This window comes from Cnephaeus nilssonii, assembly GCF_951640355.1.
Source record: "Cnephaeus nilssonii genome assembly, chromosome: 13".
Taxonomy (NCBI): domain Eukaryota; kingdom Metazoa; phylum Chordata; class Mammalia; order Chiroptera; family Vespertilionidae; genus Cnephaeus; species Cnephaeus nilssonii.
The window spans coordinates 6,995,017-7,020,950 of NC_137084.1; the positions used below are offsets into that span (position 1 = coordinate 6,995,017).

Consider the following 25,934-nt stretch of genomic DNA (forward strand, 5'->3'; position numbering starts at 1 on the left):
CCCCCACTACCCCAGTGTCGGTGTCCATTGGTTAAGCAGCTGCATCTTAAGATTCCCCAAGTGACTCCCATAAACTAATTACCAAGGAGGATTTTATAGAAAACTAGAGGCCCAGTGCCCGAAATTCGTGCACTCGGGGGGCGGGGGGACCCTCAGCCCGGCCTGTGCCCTCTCACAGCCCGGGAGCCCTCAAAGGATGTCCGACTGACGGCTTAGGGAGCTGGCCTAAGCCTGCAGTCAGACATCCTTAGCACTGCCACAGAGACAGGAGAGGCTCCCGCCACTCGCTGTGCTCATCAGCCATAAGCCCAGGCTTCTGGCTGAGCAGTGCTCCCCCTGTGGGAGTACACTGACCACCAGGGGGCAGCTCCTGTGTTGAGGTCTGCCCCCTGGTGGTCAGTGTGCGTCATAGTGACTGGTCGTTCTGCCGTTCAATCAATTTGCATATTGGCTTTTTATTATATAGGCTAGGATAGGAGTTATTTCCTATAGCAGAAGCCAGTAACAGGTAACCCTTTATCCTCTGGAATAGTCAAAGCATGGGGATTCTGAACACACAGACTTCTTTCCTAAAGCCATTAAAAATGTTTTATAATTTTGATGGAACGCTTTCTAAAATGGTTTATATGCTTCAATATTTCAGTATATAAGGCTTAATGAAGATAATACCTTTCTTGATGACTCCAGGTCATAATTATGGGCCTTTGCAGTAAAATCCTGAATGCTACTAGACTGTTACGAGAATCAGTGATTCACATTTTTTAACTCAGGGGGAAAAAGGCTATCGGGTAGCTTAAATACTATCAGGATCCTCTGCAAGCTTGTTAAACTCGTGGACTCGGCCGACAGGCCACGAGTTTGACATGCTTGCTCTAGAGCGGCCAGGTCTCCTATGTTCACTGAGAAAAAAAAGGGAAATGGACTTAAAATAATGCAAACTAGATTTTACTTGGGCACTATGGCATTTTGAGTCTGCTGACTTTCCAGAGGACAGCCATCTGTCTGCCTATTTAGAAAATTTAGATATTTGCCCCTCTGAAGGCAGGAAACTATTTAAAGAACCTCTTCAGTCCATCCCAGCTTTTCACTTCATTTTACTAAGTAAAGATACATGATGACAGAAAATTACATGAAAATACCAAAGGCACATTTTCACCAGAATTACTTCTCTCTGGGTTTAGCATGTAATTAATAAATGCATCATACAGTATTTTGTTTTAATTTTAGCGAGGGAGAGAGTTAAAAGGGAAAAAGATGAACACAGATTTTCCTCTAATCACCTTTACTCACCAATTCCTACCTCCCCCTAATTATCGATGACTATCCACCTGGTGATCAAGTCCTTCCAGGGTTGGTCCTTGACACTGGAGCTACTGAACACCAGTATAGGGTGACTGAGGTAAGAGTGGGCGGTGGCCCAGAACTTGCTCTACATTCTAAATCCCTATACTTTTCCATCAGACTTGAAAACCCTTTGCCATGGAAGTTCAAGATATAGAGAAAAGTTGTAAAGCTTTGACTTAGTGTATGGTGGAGGTCAATTACAAAATTATCTAAGAGCCTTTTTGTGGGAGAGAAGGTATTTAAGGGAAGTAGAATAAAGAAATTTAAAGGATGACAGATTTCAAGAGTGATGCAATATTTTAAGTAGATGACATTTAATACTCAATAAAGCACTTGCACATCTATTTTCTTATCTGCACACTGAATGTAAGCACGTCTTTAAAAATATTCATGCTTACTAAGTTGAATCTTACGTAGCTGAATGTTTTGCTGCATCTCAAAGATCAAACACAGTGGCAATTATTTTAAAAACATCTGTAATAAAACTATGAAAAAAAGGCCGTAATCTACTTTTAGTAGGAAATATACATTTTTAAGGCTGTACAGGATGCCCGTCAGATTTTTCCCCTAATTAGCATCAACATTTAGAACAGAATAAAGATGCTCCCCCAGCTTTATATTTTAGTAAGAAATATCCTGAGATAAAGAACACAGAATTAAAACTGACAAGATTCTCAGAAGCTTTTGTTGCTTTTCGTGGCTCACATATAGAAAATCTTTCTGTAGCAAAGTACTTTCCTTTAATGTCATTTAAATTTTTGACTGAAAGTAAAAAATCTATTTTCTTTCTTTCCATCTATTTTCTTAAATTCAACATCATCTGTGCCATTCAGGATAAAGACTTAAAATTACCTAGTATTCATTTTGTGTGTCTGAAAACCTAAATAGGGATCAAGAACCAAACTGGTTGCTAGGTCATCATTTTCACAGAGTTCCTTGGCGGACATTCCAGAAGATGGTACATATCGACTCTGTCCTTCGAATCCTGAGTTACCATTACCTGCAAAAAGAAAAAGAAAAGTAACTCAAATTGAAAATGACTAAAGTCTACCTTAAAAACCTTTGCCCATTCAAGCTAGTAATCAAGAACTAAAATTATTTCAATCAATTTTAATAATGGAGATTGGAGTACTATTTGCATAAACATAAAGGCAAATGCAATAAACTAACCCAATTATTGAGAGTATTTCGATTACATATAACACCAGGTTTCCCAAGAAGAGCGTCTGTGAGAATCTTTGGTTCAGATGCCTTGCCCCTCCAAGGAAGAGCTGAGAAACAGGGAAGGTGGAGGTTCATTAAGGCAGCAAGAGAGCATAAAGGGCCACTACAGACAGGGCTGGGGTGAGGAAACAGGATGAACACAAGATACTCTCTGCAGTAAGTGCCAGAAGGGGAGAGCTTGATTTTAAGTACCAAAAGGAGTCCCAAGTAGCTAACTCCAGCTTCCTGCTTTCAGATGGATGAGTTATTATTTCCACTTGGCTGGGAACAGGCCCAGAGGTTAAGGAACTTACTTGCCTATGATTACAAAGCTAGGTAGTAGAGGTGGGGAAAGGAGAAGAGAGAATGACAGGCCTATTTCTAACTGACCTGTCTGAAAATATTTTGATTGAAAAATAGGGAAGATGAAAGAAATATATACATGATGGAAGTCATTGGGTTTAATTGTGGAAGAAAAACACTGTAAAGAGAGGAAAGGAAGGCCAAATTTGTATATATCAGTTTCATCAGTGCTCATTTCAGTACATGTCACTGATAGTCCTATCAGCAGTCAGTGAAGATACCAGCTGTATAACATTAAGCCTCTCAAAATTAAGATATGGAAGAATGAGAGAAACACACAGTGAGAGGTGTAACCTTCTTTTCATCCACGCTTAAAAAAAAAAAAATTAAACACTTATGTGAAAATCCCTGCCAAAGGATAGGTATATGATTTGCATGTGGGTTTGTGAAAAGCTATCAGATCATTTTATTTTCCGTAACAGCTTTATTAACACTGGAGCTACTAACACATACCATATAATTCACCCATTCAGAGTACAATTTAATAGTTATTTTTTAATATATTCACATAATTGTATAACTATCACCATAATCAATTTTGGAACATTTCATCACTCCCCAAAATAACCTGCATACCCATTAGCAGTCACTACCTACTTCTCCCTCCCAGCCGCTATCAACCACTAATCTAGTTTCTGTTTCTATGGATTTGCCTACTTTGAAAATTTCATATAGCTACAATCATACAATATGTGGTCTTTGCGACTGGCTTTTTCAATTAGCACAATGTTTTCAAGGTTCATCCATGTTGTACCATGCATCAGTACTTCATTCCTTTTTATGCCTAAATAATATTCCACTGTATGGATATACCACATTTTGCTTATTCATTAGTTGATGGACATTTGGGCTGTTTCCACTTTTTGGCTATTATGAGTAATGTCTCTATGAACAATCATATGAAAGTTTTGTGAGTACATATGTTATCCCAATTCTCTTAGGTACATCCCTAAGAATGGAATTGCTTAGGTCATATGGTAACTCCATGTTTAACCTTTAGAGGAACTTCCGGACTGTTTTTCAAAGTGAATGCACCATTTTACATTTCCAACAGTAGTGTATGAGGGTACTAAGTTCTCCACATCATCACCAACACTTGTTACTATCTATCCTTTTGATTCTAGTTTTTCTGGTTGTTGTATCTTATGGTTTTAATTTGCATTTTCCTGATGACTAAGAGTCCTTTTTTTTCAAGATTTAGTTTTTCTGGGTCCCTTAAATTTCCATAAGAATTTTAGTATCAGTTTGTCAATTTCTGCAAAGAAGCCAGCTGAGATTCTGACAGAAAATGCATTCAATCGTAGATTATTTGGGGCTAAATCCCCAGTGTGGGGCATGCAGGAGGCGGCCAATCAATGATTCTCTCTCAACATTGATGTTTCTCTCTCTCTCTCTCCCCCTCTCCCTTACTCTCTGAAATCAATAAAAATATATTTAAAAAAATTAAGAGATGCCTAATTTACTGAACAGAGCCAATACCACAGCTATAGTCACTACATTTCTCAATCCCTTCAGGTTCCCATCACATGCTAAAGGGCAAGGAGGTGTCCATGCAGAAGAGCATCCATTACAAAAACAGTGACCTGATCTGACATGGAAAGGTTAAGGGCAGTCTGGGCCCAATGAATAGCATAAACCCCTAAAAGGTAAAAATGAAATGAATCAGAACTAGAGCAATCTAACTGAAACTGCAGAACACTCAGGCTAATTCAATCTACGGGGAGTAGGCAAATTCCAACACAAACTAAGGCTGTTCAGCAGTGGCTAACTTAACCTTAGGAAAAGTAAGAAAAAGAAAAAGCTATACTCCTTAACATGGTCATACACTTTTGGAAAACCTTCGTATAGTTGTCTACTTAGGTTTATATTTATCCTGGGTCGATTTACTACTCATGGAAGAGCTATGAAACTACAATTTCTCACAACTCTCAACAAGTCATTTCATTCTTACCAAGAAGTATAGAGGTAAAAAAAGTAACTTAATATCAATAGTGCCTCACTATCCAGATAAAGGATTGTTCACCCTATATAAATATAAAAAATGGTGACAATTTGTGAAGCTGCCCTAAACTCTATTTATCATGCAAATCACAGTTAACTTTATTCATATTACTGTAAGTTTTCAAAGACATACATATTTATACTTACATCAAATATAAAAAATACAGTTTGAACTTTTAAGAAATTCAGGTCAGTAGCAGTATTTTAGTTTTTTTTATAGTACAGATTAGCCATTTAGGTATAAATTCTACAAAATATAATTTAAAACCATGGATATAAAAGGATGATTGAAGTTATTATATTAAGCATTAAACTGAAGTTGTACACATTTGATGAGAATAAAAACTGATACAACTTTGAAAGAATAAAATACTATAATGTTAACTATGTGAGAACATAAAGAATTGTTTTGCAAACAACAGAGCACAGAACACATTACAAACTGGAATTACTGCCCCATATCACAATCAAAAGAGCGACAGTTGAGTGTGTACATACATCTGCTCGACCTCCTCTCCACTGCGTTTTTGCCAGCCTTCACAGTGTCCTTTCCCGTGTGCTGTAATTTTGATTGATTCTGCTGATGGTCATTAGACAACTTGCCTCCATTTCTCCTGCCATTCACCACCATGTTCTTGGATTCTCCCAACCACTTCATACCCACAGACAGCCTGACCCAGGTGCATTTAGTCACTCTCTTCAAATAGCTTAGAGAATAATTTCAATGTTCTCTCCTAACAGAAACAAAATATGAAAAACAAAACAAAATGGGGAGGTAAATACATAAAAGACCATGCTACACAGACTCGTGAGAAAGATACAGAGTATTAAAAGTACTATAGTAATTAATGTTTCCACTCTTTAGACTACACCTTGGCCCCAGCCGGTCCTATCATGCTGAGGTCTTCAATGCCCCCAGGCTCTGAGGAGGGACTCATTGGGTCTTGCTCATAGCTTGTGCTTTGAATAGCAATTGGTATAGCAAGTGCTCAATAAATGTTTATCCTTCAATTACCATTAAGAATCATCTTTGCTCTTTATTATACTGATATCTAGGTATAGCTCAATAATCAGCTCAAATCACACATTTTGGTAACATTCTATGAACTCTGTGAGTAAACTACAAATATATTTATTATCTCTTGTCTGCAACAGTTTTGTTACATCTTTTTGTCGTTAAAATCAACATTCAAGATATTTAGGGATATTTTATCAAAGTATTGCCCATCATAAAATGTCTTACTCAGCGTTCCCTTACAAAGGCAACAAAAACTTGATTCTATTTGCTCATATAGAGGTATCTCTCACTATGTGAATGTTAACTAGCTGAATTTGGGAACGGAATGATTTGGACAGTGAGGGGTACCTGTAATTTTAAGGACCTTTGGAAGTGAAGGTATAACAGATTATGTTTGTTGGTAATGGAATGAGAAAAAGGATGTCCATGACTTCACCTCATTATGGAAATATGCTTTTAGTGTAAGTCAAACTAAAAGGCTCTAGGATAAGAAACTGCAAAACATAAATGGGATGACACTCCAACCAACTGAACCACCCCACCAGGGCTAGAAAGAATTAAAAGATGAAAGAAATAGCAAGTCATCTCTCCACAGAGAATCCGTAAGTCCCAACCCAGATTCCCACTCAGAGACAAAAAGCCAAAACCTGACATGAGCCCCAGCAATCTGTTTGAATAAGCCCTCCAGGTGATTCTGATGCAAGCTCCAGTGTGAAAACTGTTCCAAGTTACTTATCCATTCCATTTTTCAGCTGTTAGGGCAAAGGTCAGATGCCAACATTTTAAGGAAAATTGTGGAATAAAACATTTTAATTGGAGGAAATTGTACTATCAACCTAATTTCCCCCCAAGAATTAGGAAAAGTTCACCAATAAATCATTCTAGTAGCACACTTCAGTCCAGTTCATGGAACACAGACTGAAATCCACTCTAACTTATACATAATTTCAGCCAAATGTGGGTTAATGATCCAAACTGGAACAAATTCACAACTTCAGGTCTGAGTGCATGTGTCTGGATATATTCTAGCAGAGACTCCAATACTCGCCCAGAAAACGACAGCTCATTAAGGTAAAAGACAAATGAATACCTGATGAAAGCAGTTCTAGTAAAGCTATCAGATATTTGGGGGCTATTTATAATGTTTTAGCTCAAGATGAGTATACACAATAAAAACTCTTTACATACAATAAAAGTAATTATCAGGTCATCGTTTGTTCTGCCCATGAGTGTGGAATTTGTTCTTGTTGGCATGTTCTTTCCTGGAAGATTACAAGTTGGAAGGAAGAACACTTACATATCAGAGGTGGAGATGGAATTTCAAAAACAAACAGTTGATATGGTGGTCGACTGTGGAGAAACAGGCTGCTGACATCAGATGCAAGCAAAACCTAGAGCAGTGATGGGCACCTTTTGAGATTGGTGTGTCAAACTTCGCCAAAAAACTGAGCATAACTCGGGTAGTGTGTCACTTTGAGGAAAAAACATTATTTCGCAAATGTTTCATCCTCGGCATGCGGCCGCCTCAGCGGCCACGTGTCATCAGAAATGGCTACGCGTGTCAATGCTGACACGCATGTCATAGGTTCGCCATCACTGACCTAGAGGCTTCCTGGCTACATGGAGGTCCCCCTCCTAACGTAAGCAAGGGTGCGTCTCTCTGGCCTAGAATGCAGCTGGCTCACATGGAAAGGCCACCACGGTCTTTGGCTTGGTTGACAGTACTAAGCTAACTGCCCACTGACTATATTTAGAAGTAAAAATTACCTCAAATTTATCCCAAAATTGGCAGAAAAAAAGATTTCCAGAAATGAGTACTGACCACTCCTTAAATGGCAGAACAGCTACAAATCTTTGTCTGTTCTGATCTCAAAATATAAAAATGCCAGGGAAATTACTAGATAACGGTACCTACTATATTCCAGACACTGTTCCAGGCACTGAGGATACAGCAAAGAACAACACAAGGTTTCGGCCCTCATTTGTGCTTGTATTCTAAAGAAGAAAGCCCCGGGAAGTAACAAATCCACAAACACAGTAAATGCCAGCACCTGGGAGACAACGAAGCGGTTCCTACGCGGCAGGAAGCGTTTTAGGTGGCGCAGGGGCCTGATGGGAAAGCTGGGCAGCAGTGGGGAGAGTGAGAGGCAAAGGGCACAGACGAAGCTGCGCACGTGTACCTGAGGACCAGCACAGAGCCAGGGTGGCGGGGGTGGGGGTGGGGGCAGAGAAAGGGGCAGGAGGAAGGTCAGAGAGGCTGCCAGAAGACACCACATGCAACTGAGGGCCTCAGGGCCTGCTGAGACTTGGACACTGACTCTCAGTGAGGCGCAAGGCAGAGCAGCGCATGATTCGTCGTAAAGGCCCCTGCTCGCTACTTGTTATGTGGAGAGATCACAGTGAATGCTTTTATTTATTTATTTTTTTAAATATATATTTTATTGATTTTTTACAGAGAGGAAGGGAGAGGGATAGAGAGTTAGAAACATCGATGAGAGAGAAACATCGATCAGCTGCCTCCTGCACATCCCCCACTGGAGATGTGCCCGCAACCAAGGCACATGCCCTTGACCGGAATCGAACCTGGGACCTTTCAGTCCGCCAGCCGATGCTCTATCCACTGAGCCAAACCGGTTTCGGCACAGTGAATGCTTTTAAAAAGAAGTTCTAATGAAGCTATTAATAATTTGTGGGACAAGAGAGAAAACACCAGGTAAGAGACTCCTGCACTAAAGCAGAGGAGAGAGCCTGGTGGCTTGCAGCAGCAGAGGTGGTGACAGGTGGTTAGTTTCAGGATCTTTTCTGAAGGTTTTGCTGGTAGATGGGATTTGCTAACAGCCTGTGTGGAAGAAAAAGGACTCAAATATGCCTCCGTGTGGAAGGGTGGAGTTAATATTTATGAAGGTGACAAAGATGACAGGAAGATCAGGTTTGGGCAGGGGTCAGAGTGCAGGAGTTTGCTTTTGGAACATTTTTTGGAGATACCATTAGGGACCAAGTGGAGATGATGAGAGGCAGCTGGACACCAGGGCCTGGCATGCAGGTTGGATAATTAAACCTGGTGTCCGTACTAATGCTATTTCAAGTCAGAGGATGGAATGAAATCACCTGGGAAGTGAGTCTAGCTAAAAGAAGCCTAAGGGCTGAGGGAGCACCCTAGCATTTAAAGACCAACCTGAGAAAACAGCAGCAGCACAGGATGGTGAAAGGAGCAGCTAGAGAGGAGGCAGAGCAAGCAGGGATCAGCACTTCAGGAGGGAGCGGCCAAGCTGGGCACAGGCCGCCAGGCTCAGAAGGCAAATCCCTCCTTTGTGAGCTGAAACTCAAGACAGGATGGGCCGCTCGCCATCTGTGAGGCTCTTTCGGAAACAGCAGAGGACTTCTAAATGGACATAATGTCTCAAAACATGGGCTGTGGGAACAGAATTGGATAGCAGAGGGAGAATAAGGAATAAGGATTAAAAAGAGCCCTGCCGAAACCGGTTTGGCTCAGTGGATAGAGCGTCGGCCTGCAGACTGAAGGGTCCCAGGTTCGATTCCGGTCAAGGGCATGTACCTTGGTTGCGGGCACATCCCCAGTAGGGGGTGTGCAAGAGGCAGCTGATCGATGTTTCTCTCTCATCGATGTTTCCAACTCTCTATCCCTCTCTCTTCCTCTCTGTAAAAAATCAATAAAATATATTTTAAAAAAAAAAGAGCCCTAAAATCTTATGTCATCTGTTTCAAATAAGAGAAAAAGAGTAGAAATTTCATGTCAGAAAAGATGTATGTAAATTAACTTCAGAGGGTAGGAGAAGATGGGGATAGGTTAATTTGATAACAGTATGCCTTGAGAGAGTTTATAAGGACCTTTTATATAAAAAACGGTTTTAGCCCAGCCAGGGTGGCTCAGTTGGTTGAGCACTGCCCCATGCACCAGGAGGTCACTAGTTCGGTTCATGGTCAGGGTGCATGCCTAGGTTTCAGACTCAACCCCCAATAGGGGGCGTGCAGGAAGTAACCTATCCATGTGCCTGTCTCTCTCTCTCTCCCTTCCCTACTTTAAAATCAATAAACAAAACAGTTTATAAACGAATAGATGTAGATGAGTACATCTCCAATTCTCTGCACTGACATAATAAAAATTCTCTGGTAAAGGGTGGAATCCCTGAGCGTATACTAGTAGTGCAAGTTTTGCTCCCTCTATTTTTATGAGTGTTCACAAGAACGATCAGGCTCTCTTCAGGAAATGCAGTGTGACTGCCCGGCCTGGGAGGCTCACCTGACACTAAGCCAACAGGAAAGGAAGATTCACCTTATGAATTTCACTGCACCGACATGTGAGGAAGGAAGCACATGCTTCAGATTCTAGTACCAACCATAAAGAAGAGGGCAGACTACTATGGCAAAGTGCTAAAATAAGAGCTGCATTTAAAGAGGAAAGTAGTTAAAGAATTATGTAGAGTTGTATTTAAAGAGAAAACGTCTAACCATATTATAAATACCACTGCAGGAAAAACCAGATGCACACCACACCACCCCTATCCCAAATCAACAACAGAATGGCTATCTTTGAGGGAATGGGATTAATGTTAAAAATCACACACACACACACACACACACACACACACACACACGAATGTTTATAGTTAACCTATTTATGAATAATTGGGGAAAAAACCTGATACTTGAAAAAGTTTCTAAAGAAACCACAGAATTGTTTCATAAAAAATGTGTTTGGTTCATGTCAAGTGCCCACTCTATTCCCAGCAGTGATGGACCCTCAACAAATGCCAACACCGTTATCACTCCTACTGTCCCCTTATGACACAGAGGATTAAAAACTGTTTAGTGACTTCCGAGTTAACTGTTCATGCCCAATTAATTTGTGAACTGTGGTTCCAATCCTTTTTTACTTAAAGCTTTTGGACAGGAGTTTTGATGAATGTTCTAAACACAAACCAGGATTTTTAAAAATCTGTTAGAAAAATAAAAACACTGATTCTGAATAACTAGTAAAATTTTAACATAACCCAGCCGGTGTTGCTCACTGGTTGAGCAGAGACCCAGGAGGTCACGGTTCAATTCCCGGTCAGGGCACATGCTCCATTTGTGGACTCGATGCCCAGTGGGGGCATGCAGAGGCAGCCAATTAATAATTCTCTCTCATCATTGATGTTTTTATCTCTCTCTCCCTCTCCCTTCCTCTCTGAAATCAATAAAAAAATATATATTTTTTTAAATGAGAGAAAGCACTATCCAAAGAGAAAACAATAACACACACCAAAAGAACAAAAGCGTCCACACTGGACCAGGAATGAGACCACTCTGGCTGGTATCATTTCCAACAACATCCTACTAGTTAAGTGAGCCTTGTGAAAATTACATGCAATAGCAAAACGAAAGTACTTGGAATTGTTAACAACTATTATTAACAGAATTTACCTAGCCACGTCTACAGGGTCTTGCAGATCCAGCCCAGCTAATATTCCGGACACAGCCTGGTTTACATCCCTCTAGAGTGCTAGGCATTTTCCCAGCACTGGCCTTTATACTTGGGATACTGCCAACCTGACAACCAGTCCTACCTCCATCCCACCACCTGCCTTGTTACATGCTTTAACATTTCTCCTTCATGGTGCTTGTTACAACTGCACTCACTCCTTTATGCAATTACTTGATGATATGTGTCTTCCCCACTGCAATATAAACTCCTAAGGTATACTTTCATATCACCGGAACCTAGCACAAGGCCCAACACACTATAGGTCCATTCACAACCCCATTTTTAGTCTCAAACCTAACTGTTACATATAAGCCCAAGTGGTTATTAGTTCTTTCCCTCAAATCTAAAATTACAAAAGGACCCTACAATATATCAAAAAATTCCACATTGGTCTTTATCAATGGCTACTCCAAATCCATCTGCAATAATATATATCCAAGGTTCCATGGAATCCTCTAGTAATAATCCACATGATAGTACCAATATAGGAAGCCCTGCAACACTATCAGGAGCATTTGTGATCAATACCCCCTCTTAAGACTACAATGCAGTAAAATAGGGCAATTGTTCAGTTGCCAATTCGTTAGAAAACTACAATGAATTCATGATCACACCTGTAACCCTAAAACTTGCTCCTATAAATATTGTTGTCAGAAATAAACTTCATTTGAGAATTTAGGTGACTTGTTCAGCTAGTGCTATGAAAGAGAAACCGTGGGGAATTTGGTTTTTCTGAATTCACAATTAAGCCTTCACCCAAAGCGAGCTGTTGCTGTAAGACTGGAGGTGTCGTGCAAACTCAATGCTGACTGGGTATCTAGCACCAAACTCCAGAGCAAAAATAGGTTTCTATAGGAACCTGTAAAATTATTACTTGTCATGTCATTATTAAAAGTTTCTCTTCTGCCTTCTTTGCCAGCGGTTGTAGTCAAATTGATATGCATTTTGCGTTAGCCAATTTAACAGCTTTCACAGGCAGCTCAGGGGGTAAAGCCCCATTGGGACAATCAAGAAATGGCCTGTTTCAGAGCAGTTTCCCACCATCGCATAATAATACTCCACCCACCCCCTTTTAGGATGGCTAAAGGACAGCATCACTCATTATGATAAACTGGTTGCACCAACTGCTCTAAAGAACATTGTAGTAGCCCTAGCTGGTTTGGTTCAGTGGATAGAGCGTTGACCTGTGGACTGAAGGGTCCCAGGCTCAATTCCAATTCAAGGGCACATGCCCGGGTTGCGGGCTCAATCCCCAGTAGGGGGTGTGCAGGAGGCAGCTGATCAATGATTCTATCTCATCATTGATGTTTCTATTTTTTCTCCCTCTCCCTCCCTCTCTGAAATCAATAAAAAATATTTTTTTTTTAAAAAAAAGAAGAGAATACTGTAGTAGGCTGGAAAATGATCCCCAAAGATATCAAACCAGCAAATGTTCATTTATAAGAAAAAGGGTCTTTAGAAATGTAATTAAATTACGGATTTTGAGATGGAAGAGATTACCTGAGTGAGCCCTAAATGCCACCACACACAAGAGGAGAGGCGAAGATTAGAGTGATGTGGCCACGAGCAAGGGAATGCCAGTCACCAGAAGCTGGGAGAGAGGCAAGGAGCAGATTCTCTCCTAGAGCCTTTGGGTGGAGCCCTCCCCATGCCTTCATTTGGCCAGTGAGACTGATGATGAATTCCTGCCTTCCAGAACGGAGAGAGAATACATTTGTTGTTTTAAGCCACCAAGTTTGCAGTCATTTGTTACAGCACCCACAGGAAACTGTAATACAGAGACCACGAAAAAGTAAACCAAAGTAAAATGCTTTAGAGTTAACAGACTTCAAAAACACATACAATTCCAATGTATCACAGAAAAAAAGATTTTAAACACCTTTAAAAAGTTGTTTTAGATACACTTTAAAAAATAGTCCTTTCCCCTCTTCAACTGCAGGTGTGAAACAAAGCTATAGATAGAGCTATAGCGGAGTTTGAAGCTGAAGTCTCAATCCCACATGTAATTACGAACTGTGCTTAAGCCCAGTTAACCAAGACCTTCCTTGGAAATATTGTGATGGAACATGTTTATGTTTATATAAAATTTACAATAAAAATGAAAACTAAAACTACTAGAATTTTTCATTTAGAACTTTTTTTATTTTTTAAGTTGATTTGAGAGAGAAAAACATCGATTGTTCCACTTATTTATATATTCACTAGAGGCCCGAATTCATGCATGGATCGGGGCCCTGGCCAGCTGGGGGAAGGGGCCATGGGTGATTGGCTGGCGGGCCCCGCCCCCGATGGGGGGAGCGATGGGGGGGGATCAGCAGCTGGGGGAGGGGCCGTGGGAGGTTGGCCGGCCAGCCCCACCCCCAATTGGTGTGTGTGTGGGGCGATCAGGGGCAGAGCTGGCTGTGGGGGAGGGGCCGCAGGCAGATCGAGGTGTTGCGGGCCCATTGAGGCCAGGGGGAGGGGCTGCAGGCGGTTGGCTGGCGGGCCCTGCCCCTGATGGAGGGGGTGGGGGTGATCTTTGGTGGGGCTGGGCAGGGGGAGGGGCTTCAGGAGGTTGACCAGCTGACTCCGCCCCCTATTGGGGGGGCAATCAGGGGCAAGGCCAGTGGGGGTGGGGGACCTGAGGGCCAGTGGGGATGGTGGGGACCCATCGGGGGTGGGACCGGCCGGGGGGAGGGGCTGCAGGAGGTTGGCTGGCCAGCCCCACCCCATTTGGCCAGCCACAGTGGGCGTCATAGCGACCGGTCGTTCTGGTCGTTACGGCGTTCCAGTCGCTGGTTTTTTATATATGTACTAGTGGCCCGGTGCACAAAATTCGTGCACGGGGGGCAGTGTTCCTCAGCCCGGCCTGCACCCTCTCCAATATGGGACCCCTCGAAGGATGTCCTACCGCCAGTTTACAGGGATCGGGCCTAAACCGACAGTCGGCTCTCACAATCCGGGACTGCTGGCTCCTAACCCCTCACCTGCCTGCCTGACTGCCCCTAACCACTCTGCCTGCCGGCCTGCTCGCCCCCAAATGCCCCCCTGCCAACCTGATCACCCCCAACTGCCTCCGTGCCAGTGTGCTTGCCCCCAACTGCCTCCCCTGCTGGCCTGCTTGCCCCCACCTCCCCTCCCCACTGATCTGCTCGCCCCCAACTGTCCTCCTGCTGGCCTGCTCACTCCAAACTGACCCCCCCCCCCGCTGTCCTGATCACCTCCAACTGAACCCCATTGAGGGCCTGTTCGCCCCCAACTGGTCCCCCTGCTGGTCTGCTTACCCCCAACAGCCCCACCCCCCACCAGCCTGATCACCCACAACTGCCATCCCATCCTGGCCTGATCACCCACAACTGCCCTCCCCTCTTGGCCTCTAACCACCTCTACCTCGGACCCGCCACCATGGCTCTGTCCAGAAGAATGTCCAGAAGGTCTCCTGGAAAGTTTCCCAGTCTAATTAGCATATTACCCTTTTATTAGTACAGATAAAGGCCTGGTGCATGGGTGGGGGCTGGCTGGTTTGCCCTGAAGGGTGTCCCGGATCAGGGTGGGGGTCCCACTGGGGTGCCTGGCCAGCCTGGGTGAGGGGCTGAGGGCTGTTTTCAGGCTGGCCACACCCCCTTCAGGGTGGGGGTCCCCGCTGGGGTGCCTGGCCAACCTGGGTGAGAGGCTGATGGCTGTTTGCAGGCTGGCCACGGCCCCCGGCGACCAAGCTCCCAGCCCCTCCTTTTTTGCTTTTTTTTTTTCAGCACCTCCTTGAGTGGAGGCCAGGGCCAGCTGGAAGCAGGTATCTGGGATTTATTTATCTTCTATAATTGAAACTTTGTAGCCTTGAGCAGAGGCCAGGGCCGGCCAGGGCGGGCGGGAAGCTTGGCTTTCTCCATTGCCAGGGAAACCCAAGCCTCCTGCTAGCTCCAGCTCCGTGGCCGCCACCATCTTTGTTGGGTTAATTTGTATACTCGTTCCTGATTGGCTTGTGGGCGTGGCTTGTTGGCGTAGTGGATGTACGGTCAATTTGCATGTTTCTCTTTTATTAGATAGGACTAGTAGATTGGTTGGTTCTTGTATGTGCCCTGACTGGGGATGGAACCTGCAAACCTTGGAATATCAGGATGACCCTCTAACCAACTGAGATACCCAGCCAGGGCTTCAGAAGAACATTTTAAACAGCAAAATATACACTACCAGTAATTCAGCAATCAGACATTTACAACACAACAGCTGGGCATATAATAAACACCTCTCTAACAGCATCCTTACAGAAAACGTTGCTTCATAGTTCCTTATTTACTCATGTCTGATTATAACACAACAAAGGATTTCACATAAAAATTTGTGTCTCAAATCGCCTCAGTGGGTATTTTTAAAATAAAGGTTTTAGCTGATGTAGATGTTGAGGAAAATTCCAAAACAAACAACCTGCTTGCCCATCTCTCCATATCTGACCCACCAACCTACCTAGTAGGGCCTGTGAATAAAATCAAGGATGCTTCCTTTGTTACTGTTTTCTAAGACTCAAACAGCGTTTTACTTTTCTATAAACAGATGCCACCTAGTGTCAAAAGCCTGCAAGTACAGCCCTCAGTTCCTCAGGACCTCTGAGGCAAGTAGAACAAAGAATAATTAATTCTTCCTGGGCAAAGACAAAGGTGAGAAAAACTTCCAAAAGGCAATTCTTGGGGTGGGTCTTAAAAGCCAAGACTGTAGGATGTGGACTTTGCAGGATGCAGAATGCACAGTGGTTTAGGACATGGCTCTGGGTGGAGTCAAAGTGCCTGGGTCCCACCTAGGCTCCCAATGGTTACTCTCAGTGTGAGCAGTGTGACCATGGACAAGTCATTTAACCTCATTAATGCCTAATAATAAAATGAAAATAGGGCCTACCTCCTTGGTTTATCAAAAGGATTAAATGAGCAAACACTGCTAATAAAATAAAGTTATCCAACTGTCTCTTTTTGAGTAACTAAAGCAGAATCAAAGAGGGCCAGGCATGTTGGCCCATTATTCATAAAATCTTTAAAAAATCAAGTAGAAATTTCCCCTTAACTCCTCACCTTACCAAAACGCCTCCCCCCCCCCCCCCACACACACACACAAAATCACATCACCTCATCCATTTAAAAAGTACAAGTTTTCAGGAGAATAAACAAGGGCCAGGGGTGCAAATTTATGCTCCAGAGCTAAGACCAGCTCTGCTTCCCTACTGCTCCTAAAGAGGGGGAATGTGACCTCTGGCAACAACGTGAAATTAAACATTATACCAAACTACAACTCACAATCAACTTTCAGAGGGACTAAAGATTTTATTACAGTGGCATTTAGCTTGTTGTGTATGTGGTAAAACATTTTTTCTTATTGTAATTCCATTTTTAAAAAACACCAGTAAATCACAGCCCCTCTATTCATTTAGTGCTTCCTATATTCATTTTATCACTTAATTCTCACACCCTATAAAGCTGTTATTACACAGATGAAAGTTTAGAGAATTTGCTCAACTGTACTCTAGAAAGGATCCCACTGGTGGAAAAGCATGTGACTGGAGACAGAGAGACCAGTTAGAAAATTAAATGCAACAGGAGCAGCGAGTGGGAAGGGAGAAAGGCGCTGGTGTTTCAAATATAAGCTTGGCTAGACGTGGTAACAAATTAGATTTAGGTGGTGAGGGACAGAAAGGAATTCCAGATGAGTCAGAAATCTCTAGTTGGGGCAAAAGTTTTAGTTGGGGCGACTGCAAGGTTGCCATTTACACAGAAGAAAAGTTTGCAGGAAAGATGAGAAAGTCTGGATTTGTGAAATTTGAGGAGGGGGCACTACCCAGGTGAAGCTGGCATAGGATGTTAGAACTCAGGAGAGAAGTGGGACTGTGAAAAGAGTAGCATTAACAAAAAGAACTTTACAGAATACCAAGCATTCCAATATTATTTTAATTCAAAGAATCACAGAATTTCAGAACAAACAGTCTTAGAATAAAAGAAGCAGGCTCAGGGAGAGAAATTACCTACCTAAAGTAATTCACTTCTTCTGACAACATAATGTACTACCAATACATAAAACCAAACTTCCTTTTTTTTTTTTAGCTCTATCAGTTAACTGAAAGTGAAGAGGGGAGGAAAGAGAAGGAAATAAAATGAGCACTGGCACTGTGGAGAGACAGGTCTTGCAAACAGCATCCTCACTTACACTGTTTAGGGTTACTTGTTAAGTGCCCAGCACAGTGTCCACCACACATTTAAATAGCTATCTGCTCAAGACGTGAGTGAAGACCTGAATGCTGTAGGGATGATTTGCAGTCCTGGGCACAACTGAGAGACACCTCTTCAGCACTGGTTTTCTGGGTACTATTTCACAGTATTGCCCTATGATCCAAGGTCTGTGCTGATAGCTTTACGTGTATTATGCCACTTGCCCCCATCACAGTCCCTTAACATGTACACTATGTTAAATATACTCATTCACATATAATAAAAAATTAAATTATACAGTAACATAAAAGATACTATTATCACCCCATTTTACAAATGAGAGCAAGCCTTAGAGAATTAGGAAAAATTAAGCCAAGGCTGGGGTTTAGAGACTATACACTCCTGACACCATATAAGCAATACAATCCTGACTCAAAATTTTAAACATAGAGCAGGTCCTCCAAAATGTCATTTTGTTGTAACCCTGATGAGATGCCTGCCATAGGAGCTTAACTCTTGTTTATATCAATTAACCTATGGTAAACTGGTTTCATTATATGTCATTTTGCTTAAAGTCACACAACCTATCAACGGCATTACGTGAGGACTTACTATACTTTGTCTCACATTTGAATAAGACCCTAGAACAAAACAGACATGGTTCCTGATTTCACGGAGCTCAGAGAATAATGTGGGAAGAGAGATAAACAATCTAATAAGCATGAAACTATAAATTCTGTTAAGAGCTGTAAAGGACACAAATAGGACGCTAAGAGACAGAATAATGTGGGAACAGACTATAGACTGGATGACCAGGGAAAATAAGTCAAAAGCATAAATACAGAAACAATCACCTTTTGGGGGTCAAAACATTCCTGGTATCTATTTATATCCAATGAACATAGTTTCTGAGGCAACTGGCTTTGTCTACTAGTGAATCCTCTCGGACCCTGAAGGAGGTCTGTTTTTGTTTCTTTTTTAAGGGAGAGAGAAAAGGTTTCCATATGGCCTCTCTAGCCCAAGACTCCGCTGGCTCACTGGCTGAAGAATCAGGCCCCCCTTGACTCCTCAGTCCTGGAGCTCCACCTTTCTAAGAGTAGGTTGGTTTTCTTGCTCAAGAAATATATCCCTCCACATTGTGCCACATAAGCATTTTCTTGAAAATAAAAATACACCTCCTGGATCATTTATCAGATACTTCAACCTTGTTATACAAATCAGACAGACAAAATGAATCATCCTGCAGATTTAGAATCCACTCAATCCAACATTTATCAAGAACCTACTGGGAGCCACTGGGCACTGTTCGTGGTGCTGGAATATTGGTTGTGTCCACGGAACACTAGAGGGCGCACAGGAGCTTCAGCTTTCAGGAAAACCAGTCTACAGAACAGGAAGCTGAATGACCCTTCACAGAAGGAGTCTCTCGCCTAAGACCTGAGAGGCAATCCCAGTACCATTAGAGATCTGCTGTTCCTGTATTAGCGACCAGGTGTTTCTAGAAAGATGCACAATTAGAACACAGGCGTTTGTTTCACCCTAACACCAAGGACCAAGAGTTCGCCAGCGTGGCAGCCCTATGATGGAGGTGAGTCGGGTATTATCACTACAAATGAGATGGCTAAAGCTCAGAAATAAAGTTGCTTTCCTGAAGTCAAATGGAAGTTAAGTGGTAAGGCTGGATCTAAGCTCTAGTGTTTAAGCTGCAGTCTGGGGATTTACTCCAATATCTGAGCCACAGGTGGTTCAGTCAGAAATAAAGAGGCTTATCACTGAGGAATGCTTCCCCAGGTCTATACTTTCTTCTTCAGTGTACTGTTACAATGCAGAAAACAAGACATCCTGCAGAGATGCAACTGACAAGTAGGAGCCATATAGACCTTAAGAATCAAAATTTTGGGACCACTGATATACCCAAGTCTCTTGATTATAAAACCCAATTGACTGTAAGCTATATCATCAATTTGACTTTTTAAAGGAGTAAAACTATATGAATATACAGATGAACTAAACCAATTAGTCAAAATATGATTAAAATAGCCCTTAGAATAGGGTGGCAATTAAATGTAAAATATAAACTATAATATAGGATTGGAAGTGATCTCAGAGATTAATGTTTCATTATTTTACAGATGAAGAAACTTGGCCCTCTCGATGGTCTTATATAAATAATGACAGAGCAAACTGGAACAAAAGTTGTTTTTAAATATAATATTTTATTAATTTCAGAGAGGAGGGGAGAGGGAGAGAGAGAGAGATAGAAACATCAATGATGAGAGAGAATCATCTATCGGCTGCCTCCTGCAAGGCCCACACTGGGGCAGGGTGGGCTGGAGGGGACCAATGGGGAGGAAAAAGGGGACATATGTAATACTTTCAACAATAAAGAATAAAAAATAAAGTAAAATGGGAGTATGAAAAAGGGAATCTATGTGATTTATCTGAAAGGATTTCTCTCATAAGCCATGGGAAGGGCATTCCTGTGGACAGGGAGCTGTTCAGATGCTACTCACACAAATACATGTCTTTACAACACAACTGGGCCACATACTCTATGCCCTGTAACAAAATGATACTCATGTAAAGAAAAAGCAGGTCAATGACAGATTTATATGACCAGGGGAAATTTACAAACCAACATCCCACCCACAAAATTCTATGCTCAAAGGCGTGGGAACAACCTGCAACCACTTCCTTCACATGCACTTTCTGACGCACTCCCAACCTAACCCACCTCCCCCAGTGCTGCCCACTGGTGTCTGGCTCAAGCATGGAGCGTTTAAGCATAAGCAATTCAGTGTGTACCAGAAGACAGATGAAAATATAGGCAAGAGAGCACTTGCAAATGACAGAGTTCAACTGCAAAGTTTATGGGTGAAAACAGCCCTAACTCTACTCTCTTCATAAAGAATAAATATCCATAACATTCATTTCACTCTAAGTTGTTTTGCTAATGACAATAATGTTCTTAATAACATTAGAATATGTTATTAAAACAATGTTTAATAACATTTTGAAAAACTAAATACAAACTACTGAACTTGATAACTTGGGAGATTAACAAATTTAACACTTTCAAGTGTCTATTGAATAAGCACCTGCTCTCTGTACCTGCCCCTGATTGGAGGAGATAAATAACAACAAGCTCACAAGAAAGCCCAGAGGATAGGCAAGGAAACAACCACATATCATACATAAAATACGATGTAACCACTGCTCAGGGAACACAGGAAGCGTGCATTCTCCTGAGTGAGCCAGCCCCTGCACCTGTGTGTGCAAGAGAAGGTTTCACCAGGAGGTTAACACTGTCCCCGGGCCTTACTGAAGAATGATGTGAATGGGGAGAGGGTGCAGGAATGCTGGGCAGGATGCAACCCTAAAAGGCACCAGGCATGGACACCAATGGGGCTAGTGCTTAGAAAAGGGAGAGCAGCATGTACAAGGTTTAGAGATTAAAAACTGGACATCGGGCCTGAGTTCCCACACATGCTGGGATTAAAAGCATTCATGGACTTTAATCTTGGAATATAGACAGGGAGCCCCAACAATGACAGGGCCACACCTAAAACTGCTACCAAGTAAACTTGCATCTACTATAGATACAAGTAACTCTTTGACACTTTTCAATGGTGTCCAAGAGTTACTTGTATCAATGGTGTCCAAGAGTTACTTGTATCAATGCGTGCAATGATGTCTCTCTTCCTTTGCAAACTGTTTATGCGTTTACTACTAATCATCAAAAGTTACAGGCGTGTTCTCAATAGTCAAGACTGCAGGGGAAAAGTTTCAGCTGGCGCCTGTTTCCTCGGATGATCCCACACAGCCAGAGAAGTCTTCGGAGCTACAAGGCCACGCTCAACTACACATCAAAACAGTTTAAATCTAAAAAGGTCCCGATGAAAATCACAATCGCAACCAACCAGTTCATCTGCCCCCTATTCTAGATCCCCCACCCCCCACCCCCGGGGTGAGTTTCATTTGGCAACTTCTTAAAAATGAACTTCAAAGAACACTTTTCACCCGCTCCGTGTCCGCGAGTTTGCCCCGTCGGGGGATGCGAAGTTAGAACGGGGCCCAAGGACGCGGACCGAGCGAGCGCGGTTCTCCGGGTCCCACGCGCTTCCACGCCGTCCCGGCAAGTGGGGCGGAACTGTCACCCTCCACGCACGCTTCCCCCTCTCCCGGCGGGAGCGACGCGCCACACATCGTGTGTGGCTGCGTGGAGGGACAACACGGAGGGACCCACGCGTTTTCTCGGGACCGAGGCGCCGGCCGGCCGGCCGAGGGGGAAGCGGCTGAAGCGCAGCGGGGTCCGGGGCGCGGGGGCGCGGGGGCCGGAACGCTGTCACCCGAGGGGCGGGGAGGGGTGGGGGCCGGCCCGCGCGGAGAGCAGACGGGAGGCTCGAGCCCCAACACAAAACAATCCGAAGCGGAGCGCGGCTGCGGGAGCAGATTGGGCGAGCCGGCTCCCGGCCGCCCATTGGAGAAGAGGGAAAACAGAGTCCCCCAATCGCGAGCGGCGGGGCTGCTCCCCTCGTGCGGCCGCGGCCCGGCCCCGCGCTGCCCGGCGGCCGCTACCGCTCCCTTCCGGCGACGGCGCCCACTGCAGGCCCCGCGCCCCACCCGCGGCCCCGGCCCCCGCCCGGCCCGGCGCCCCCGCGGCCCGCCCCCCGCCCCGGCGCCGCCGCCGCCCCGCTCACCGCCGGGCGCTGCCCGCTCCTCGGGGCGCGTCGAGGCTCCTCGCCAGGCCGCTGCGCTGGGGGGCCCGCGCTGCCCGGCGACACTTCCCGTCCCCCCCAAAAATTAATCACCAAAAAATAATTCCAGAGAAAAATGGAGAGTAAAATCCAAGATGGCGGCGCGGCCGCAGCACCGCCCGCTCCCTCCGCTGTCGAGAAATGAGTCCCAGCCACGGCCGAGCCCCCCGCCCCCATCGCGCCGCGCCCCCGCGCCCCCGCGCCCCCCGCGCCGCAGGCCTCACCTCGCCTCGCACGCGGCCGCGGGGTCCCAGAGGCCGCCGCCAGCTTCGAGGCTCGTGTCCTGGGGGCTGGCGCCGCGCTGCCACCTCCCGTACCCGGGCACCCTCACCTCATAGCCCCGGAGCCTCGCCGACCGCGCCGCAGTCGCGTCGCCGCCCCCGGTGAGCCGCCCGGACGCCGCCCGGGCACGGTGGGAAGACACGAAAAGGAGTGCCCTCGGCCGGGCGGAAGGACACCACGCCGGCTCGCGCTCCCCAGTCACCTCTGTTGCTTTTACGGGACTCTGCGGGGGGAGGCGGAGAAACCCGAGAAAGAAAGGAGTCCCTGCCGGTTGCTCCCGCGGCGGAGGAACAAAAAGCGAATTTGTTGAGACCGAGCTGCCGCACTTCTCTCGCGGCGGAGGGATCCGTGCTGAGCAGCCGGCAGGGATCCCTCCGCCCCTCGCTGCCCTTTAAATCGCGGCTGGAGGCGTTGGCGCTGCACGCCCCTTGGGCGCCGCTTCGCTTCGTGGTCTCCCTGCGTGCCCCCCACCCTAGACCCTCCGTGCCGCCTCACCCACCGGGACAGCCCCCGAACTGACGCCGGGGCATCTCTGCGGGACGGCAGGCTCCTCACCCTCTGCTCCCACTGCGCCCCCCGGTTGCGCCGAAGCGAGGTGGCCCCACGGAGGCGAGCTTCTTTGTTGTGGAAATGGGTGTCGTTAGAAGCAGATACACCCCTAAAGTCCGTGTGGGCAGCCTCAGCATGCCACCGGGTCCTGTGGGAGGGAGGGAGCGTGCATGAACCGGGCCACTGGCTTCCTGATGTCAACTGGCCATTTCTTGAGCGCCTACTGTGTGCCGGGCTTTCCTTGAAACAGGGGTATTGCCTCCTCCCTCCTAGCTGGGCAGTGCCAGCACCGACCATGCAGGCCCCTCAAGGTGCCTAGGCAGGTTGGGAAGAGGCCAAGTGCTTCGCACCACCAGGTGCTGCGCCCGGGCGGAGGGATCGTGCGGAGCCCTGCTCTTGGGATCCCGCAGTCTGATGACAATGACCACAAAATAAATACTGACAATAACGTGTGCACAGCCTTTAGCCCCGCTACTTATTCCTTACAACAACCCCCAGGAGGTGGGAGCCTTGTGGTCCCCAGTTTACACATAGGGAAACTGAGGCACGGAGAGGTTAGGCTAGCTCTGAAACAGCCCGCCAGGGCTTGAGCTAGAGCCCTTGGGTAGCTAGTACCCGAGTAAAAACCGCAGACTCTAGGAGAAGTTGAGGTGGCCACAGGCTGGCAGGCGCTGGGAAGGTGTCTCCGGGGAAGCGGACCTAAAGGGACTGGAGTATGTTAGGGAAAACGGGGCCGTTAGGGAAAATGTGGGACCCACAAGTGCAAAGGCCCTGGGAGGGGAAAGAGGTGGCACCTTCCAGAACTGAGGGAACCCAGCATAGCTCCTGTCGCGAGGAGACGGGCAGGGCAGGGCAGGGTGGGCAGGTGGGCCCTGCATCCAGGGGCCTGGCACAGGGTAGACAGCACCGGTCAGTGGGGAGGTGGATGGCCATGAGAGCTGGGAGCCAACACCCACACAGGTGCTTACCTCCTTGACCTTGGGTGGTCCGCAGGAAGGGCTTACCATCCCTTCCACAGCTGGGACACGCAGGCCCCGTGTTGCTGAGGGTACCTCTAACAGAGACAGAAGCGGGTCTTGAACTTCAAAACCAGAGCTCCTCCCACCGCCCTCACTTCCCTCCTGTTTCCCTGCTCTGCTCCGGAGGCTGACCTGGGGGGTGGGGGTGGGGCGGAGCCCTCGGGTAAAGCAGACCCAGGCCATTGCTCTGGGCCTCCTGCTTTCTCTCTACAGCCTTGGGCCCTCAGTGTCATCAGAATTCGCCTTGTCACTTTCCTCTTTGCAGACACACCTAACAAATGATTGCTTTGGCTTTATTCGTTTCTGACTTATCACTAAACTTTCTTTCCAATATTTTCATAGTGCGTGGCTCCAAATACTCAAATTGCATCCCTCTGACACTGCCTTTGCCCACGGGCGGCGTGCACTCCGGCCTCCAAGGGGCAGCCACCGCCCTGTGTGGGCCCTCCGGGGCCTGGGCAGCCTTCACAGCCTGGACCGCCCGCCAGTTGCCTCCACACGCCAAGCTTTCCAGAGTCAGCTCGAGCACAGTGGTGCTCTCCATGGACCCCTGGGCGGGCACCCAAACCCCAGCCCTGTAAAGGCCCGAGTCTCAAGATGCCGGCACCTCCATTTAGTCACTGCCCAGTGCCAGGCTACGTGTTCTGGGCAGTGACTCTCAAGGGAGCAGGCCGGGCCCACAGCTTGGCAGGGGCAGTGAGCAGACCCGGGCAGCTTCCTTCCAGGCTGCCGGCTGGGGGTCTGTCCCTCCCCAACCACCTGCGTTGCGGCTGCTCTTCCAGCCTCAGCCGAGAGGCCCGGGGCAGGCAGAGCTGAGTTGGGGCTCAGGACCTCCATGGAGCCATACTGAAGGCTTGGTGCCTTTGGCAGGCGGGGGGCGGGGGGCGGGGGGGGGGTCCCTGCTGGGATCCTATGCCCAGGGAGGTCAGGGCTGAGCTGGTCAGAGGGCGCAGCTGGGAGTGGCCCTCCGGGGGAGACAACAAATTGGACTTTCCACAGAGTGTGGCCAGCTGGAGGCTCCTCCTGCCAGCTGGCAGGGGAGGGGGAGGGGGACAGGAAGTAGTGCGGCCAGGCACCTGCCCAGCCCCCACGTGACAGGAGCCATTGGCATTTACACTTCGAAGCCTCTGGCTGCTCCAAAGTGGAAGTGCTAAGCCACAGAGGCCGGGGGCCCCACCAAGCCGGGACAGGCAGAGCGATGTTAACAACTCCAAAGAAAGACCCAGTCAGCTAGTCAGCAGAAGGCCCGCCAGCCCCGGAAGCCTCGGGAGTGCCAGCCCAGCCCGGCGCTGACCCGGGAGCGGTGCCCTTGCCAGGAGCTGGCTGAGGCCATGGGCCTGTTCCAGTCCCCCAGCAGGGCCCAGGGACACTCCAGAGACCCCGCCTGGTCCCACCAACCCTGCATCCCTCTCCAGCTGCCCTTCCTCCAACCCCAGTTTTGCCCAGCGACCGCCTGGCAGGGGTTTGCCTGCTGGGATCCTGTGCCCACAGGGAGGGCCCCCAGGTCGTGCCGAGCCTGGAATTCCAGGCAGGGGGATGGGTGGCTTCTCATGTAAAGTGACACGTTGGCTCTTGGACTCTGCGCACGCGTCTCACCCGGTCCCCCGTCTCTTCCTGGAAGACTTGACTGTTCCGATGAGAGCAGGGGTCTGAGACTGGTGGGAAAGGGGCAGGGGGCACACCCAGGACCATTCTGGTGGCCCGTCTGGGTTCCTCCCTGAGCACCACCAGGCCCCCTGCATCACCCTC

The 25,934-nt window shown here is 46.4% G+C and overlaps 1 protein-coding gene across 4 annotated transcripts in view; it reads right to left on the reverse strand.

Moving 5' to 3' along the window:
* The window catches only part of KMT5B (lysine methyltransferase 5B), a 49,636-nt gene extending 26,526 nt beyond the window's left edge, over nucleotides 1-23,110 (reverse strand). Inside the window, exons 1-3 of one of the 4 annotated variants that reach the window (XM_079789056.1) lie at nucleotides 22,560-23,104; nucleotides 5,410-5,645; nucleotides 2,197-2,344 (exon numbers count right to left, since the gene is read on the reverse strand). In XM_079789056.1, the coding sequence (XP_079645182.1) occupies nucleotides 2,197-2,344; nucleotides 5,410-5,569 (308 nt within the window). In that variant the 5' untranslated portion in view covers nucleotides 5,570-5,645; nucleotides 22,560-23,104. Of the gene's footprint in view, nucleotides 1-2,196; nucleotides 2,345-5,409; nucleotides 5,646-22,278; nucleotides 22,441-22,559 lie in introns of those variants that run through there. The other 3 variants (XM_079789058.1, XM_079789057.1, XM_079789059.1) reach the window with 3 other exon arrangements.
* Between the last annotated feature and the right edge of the window lie 2,824 nt (nucleotides 23,111-25,934).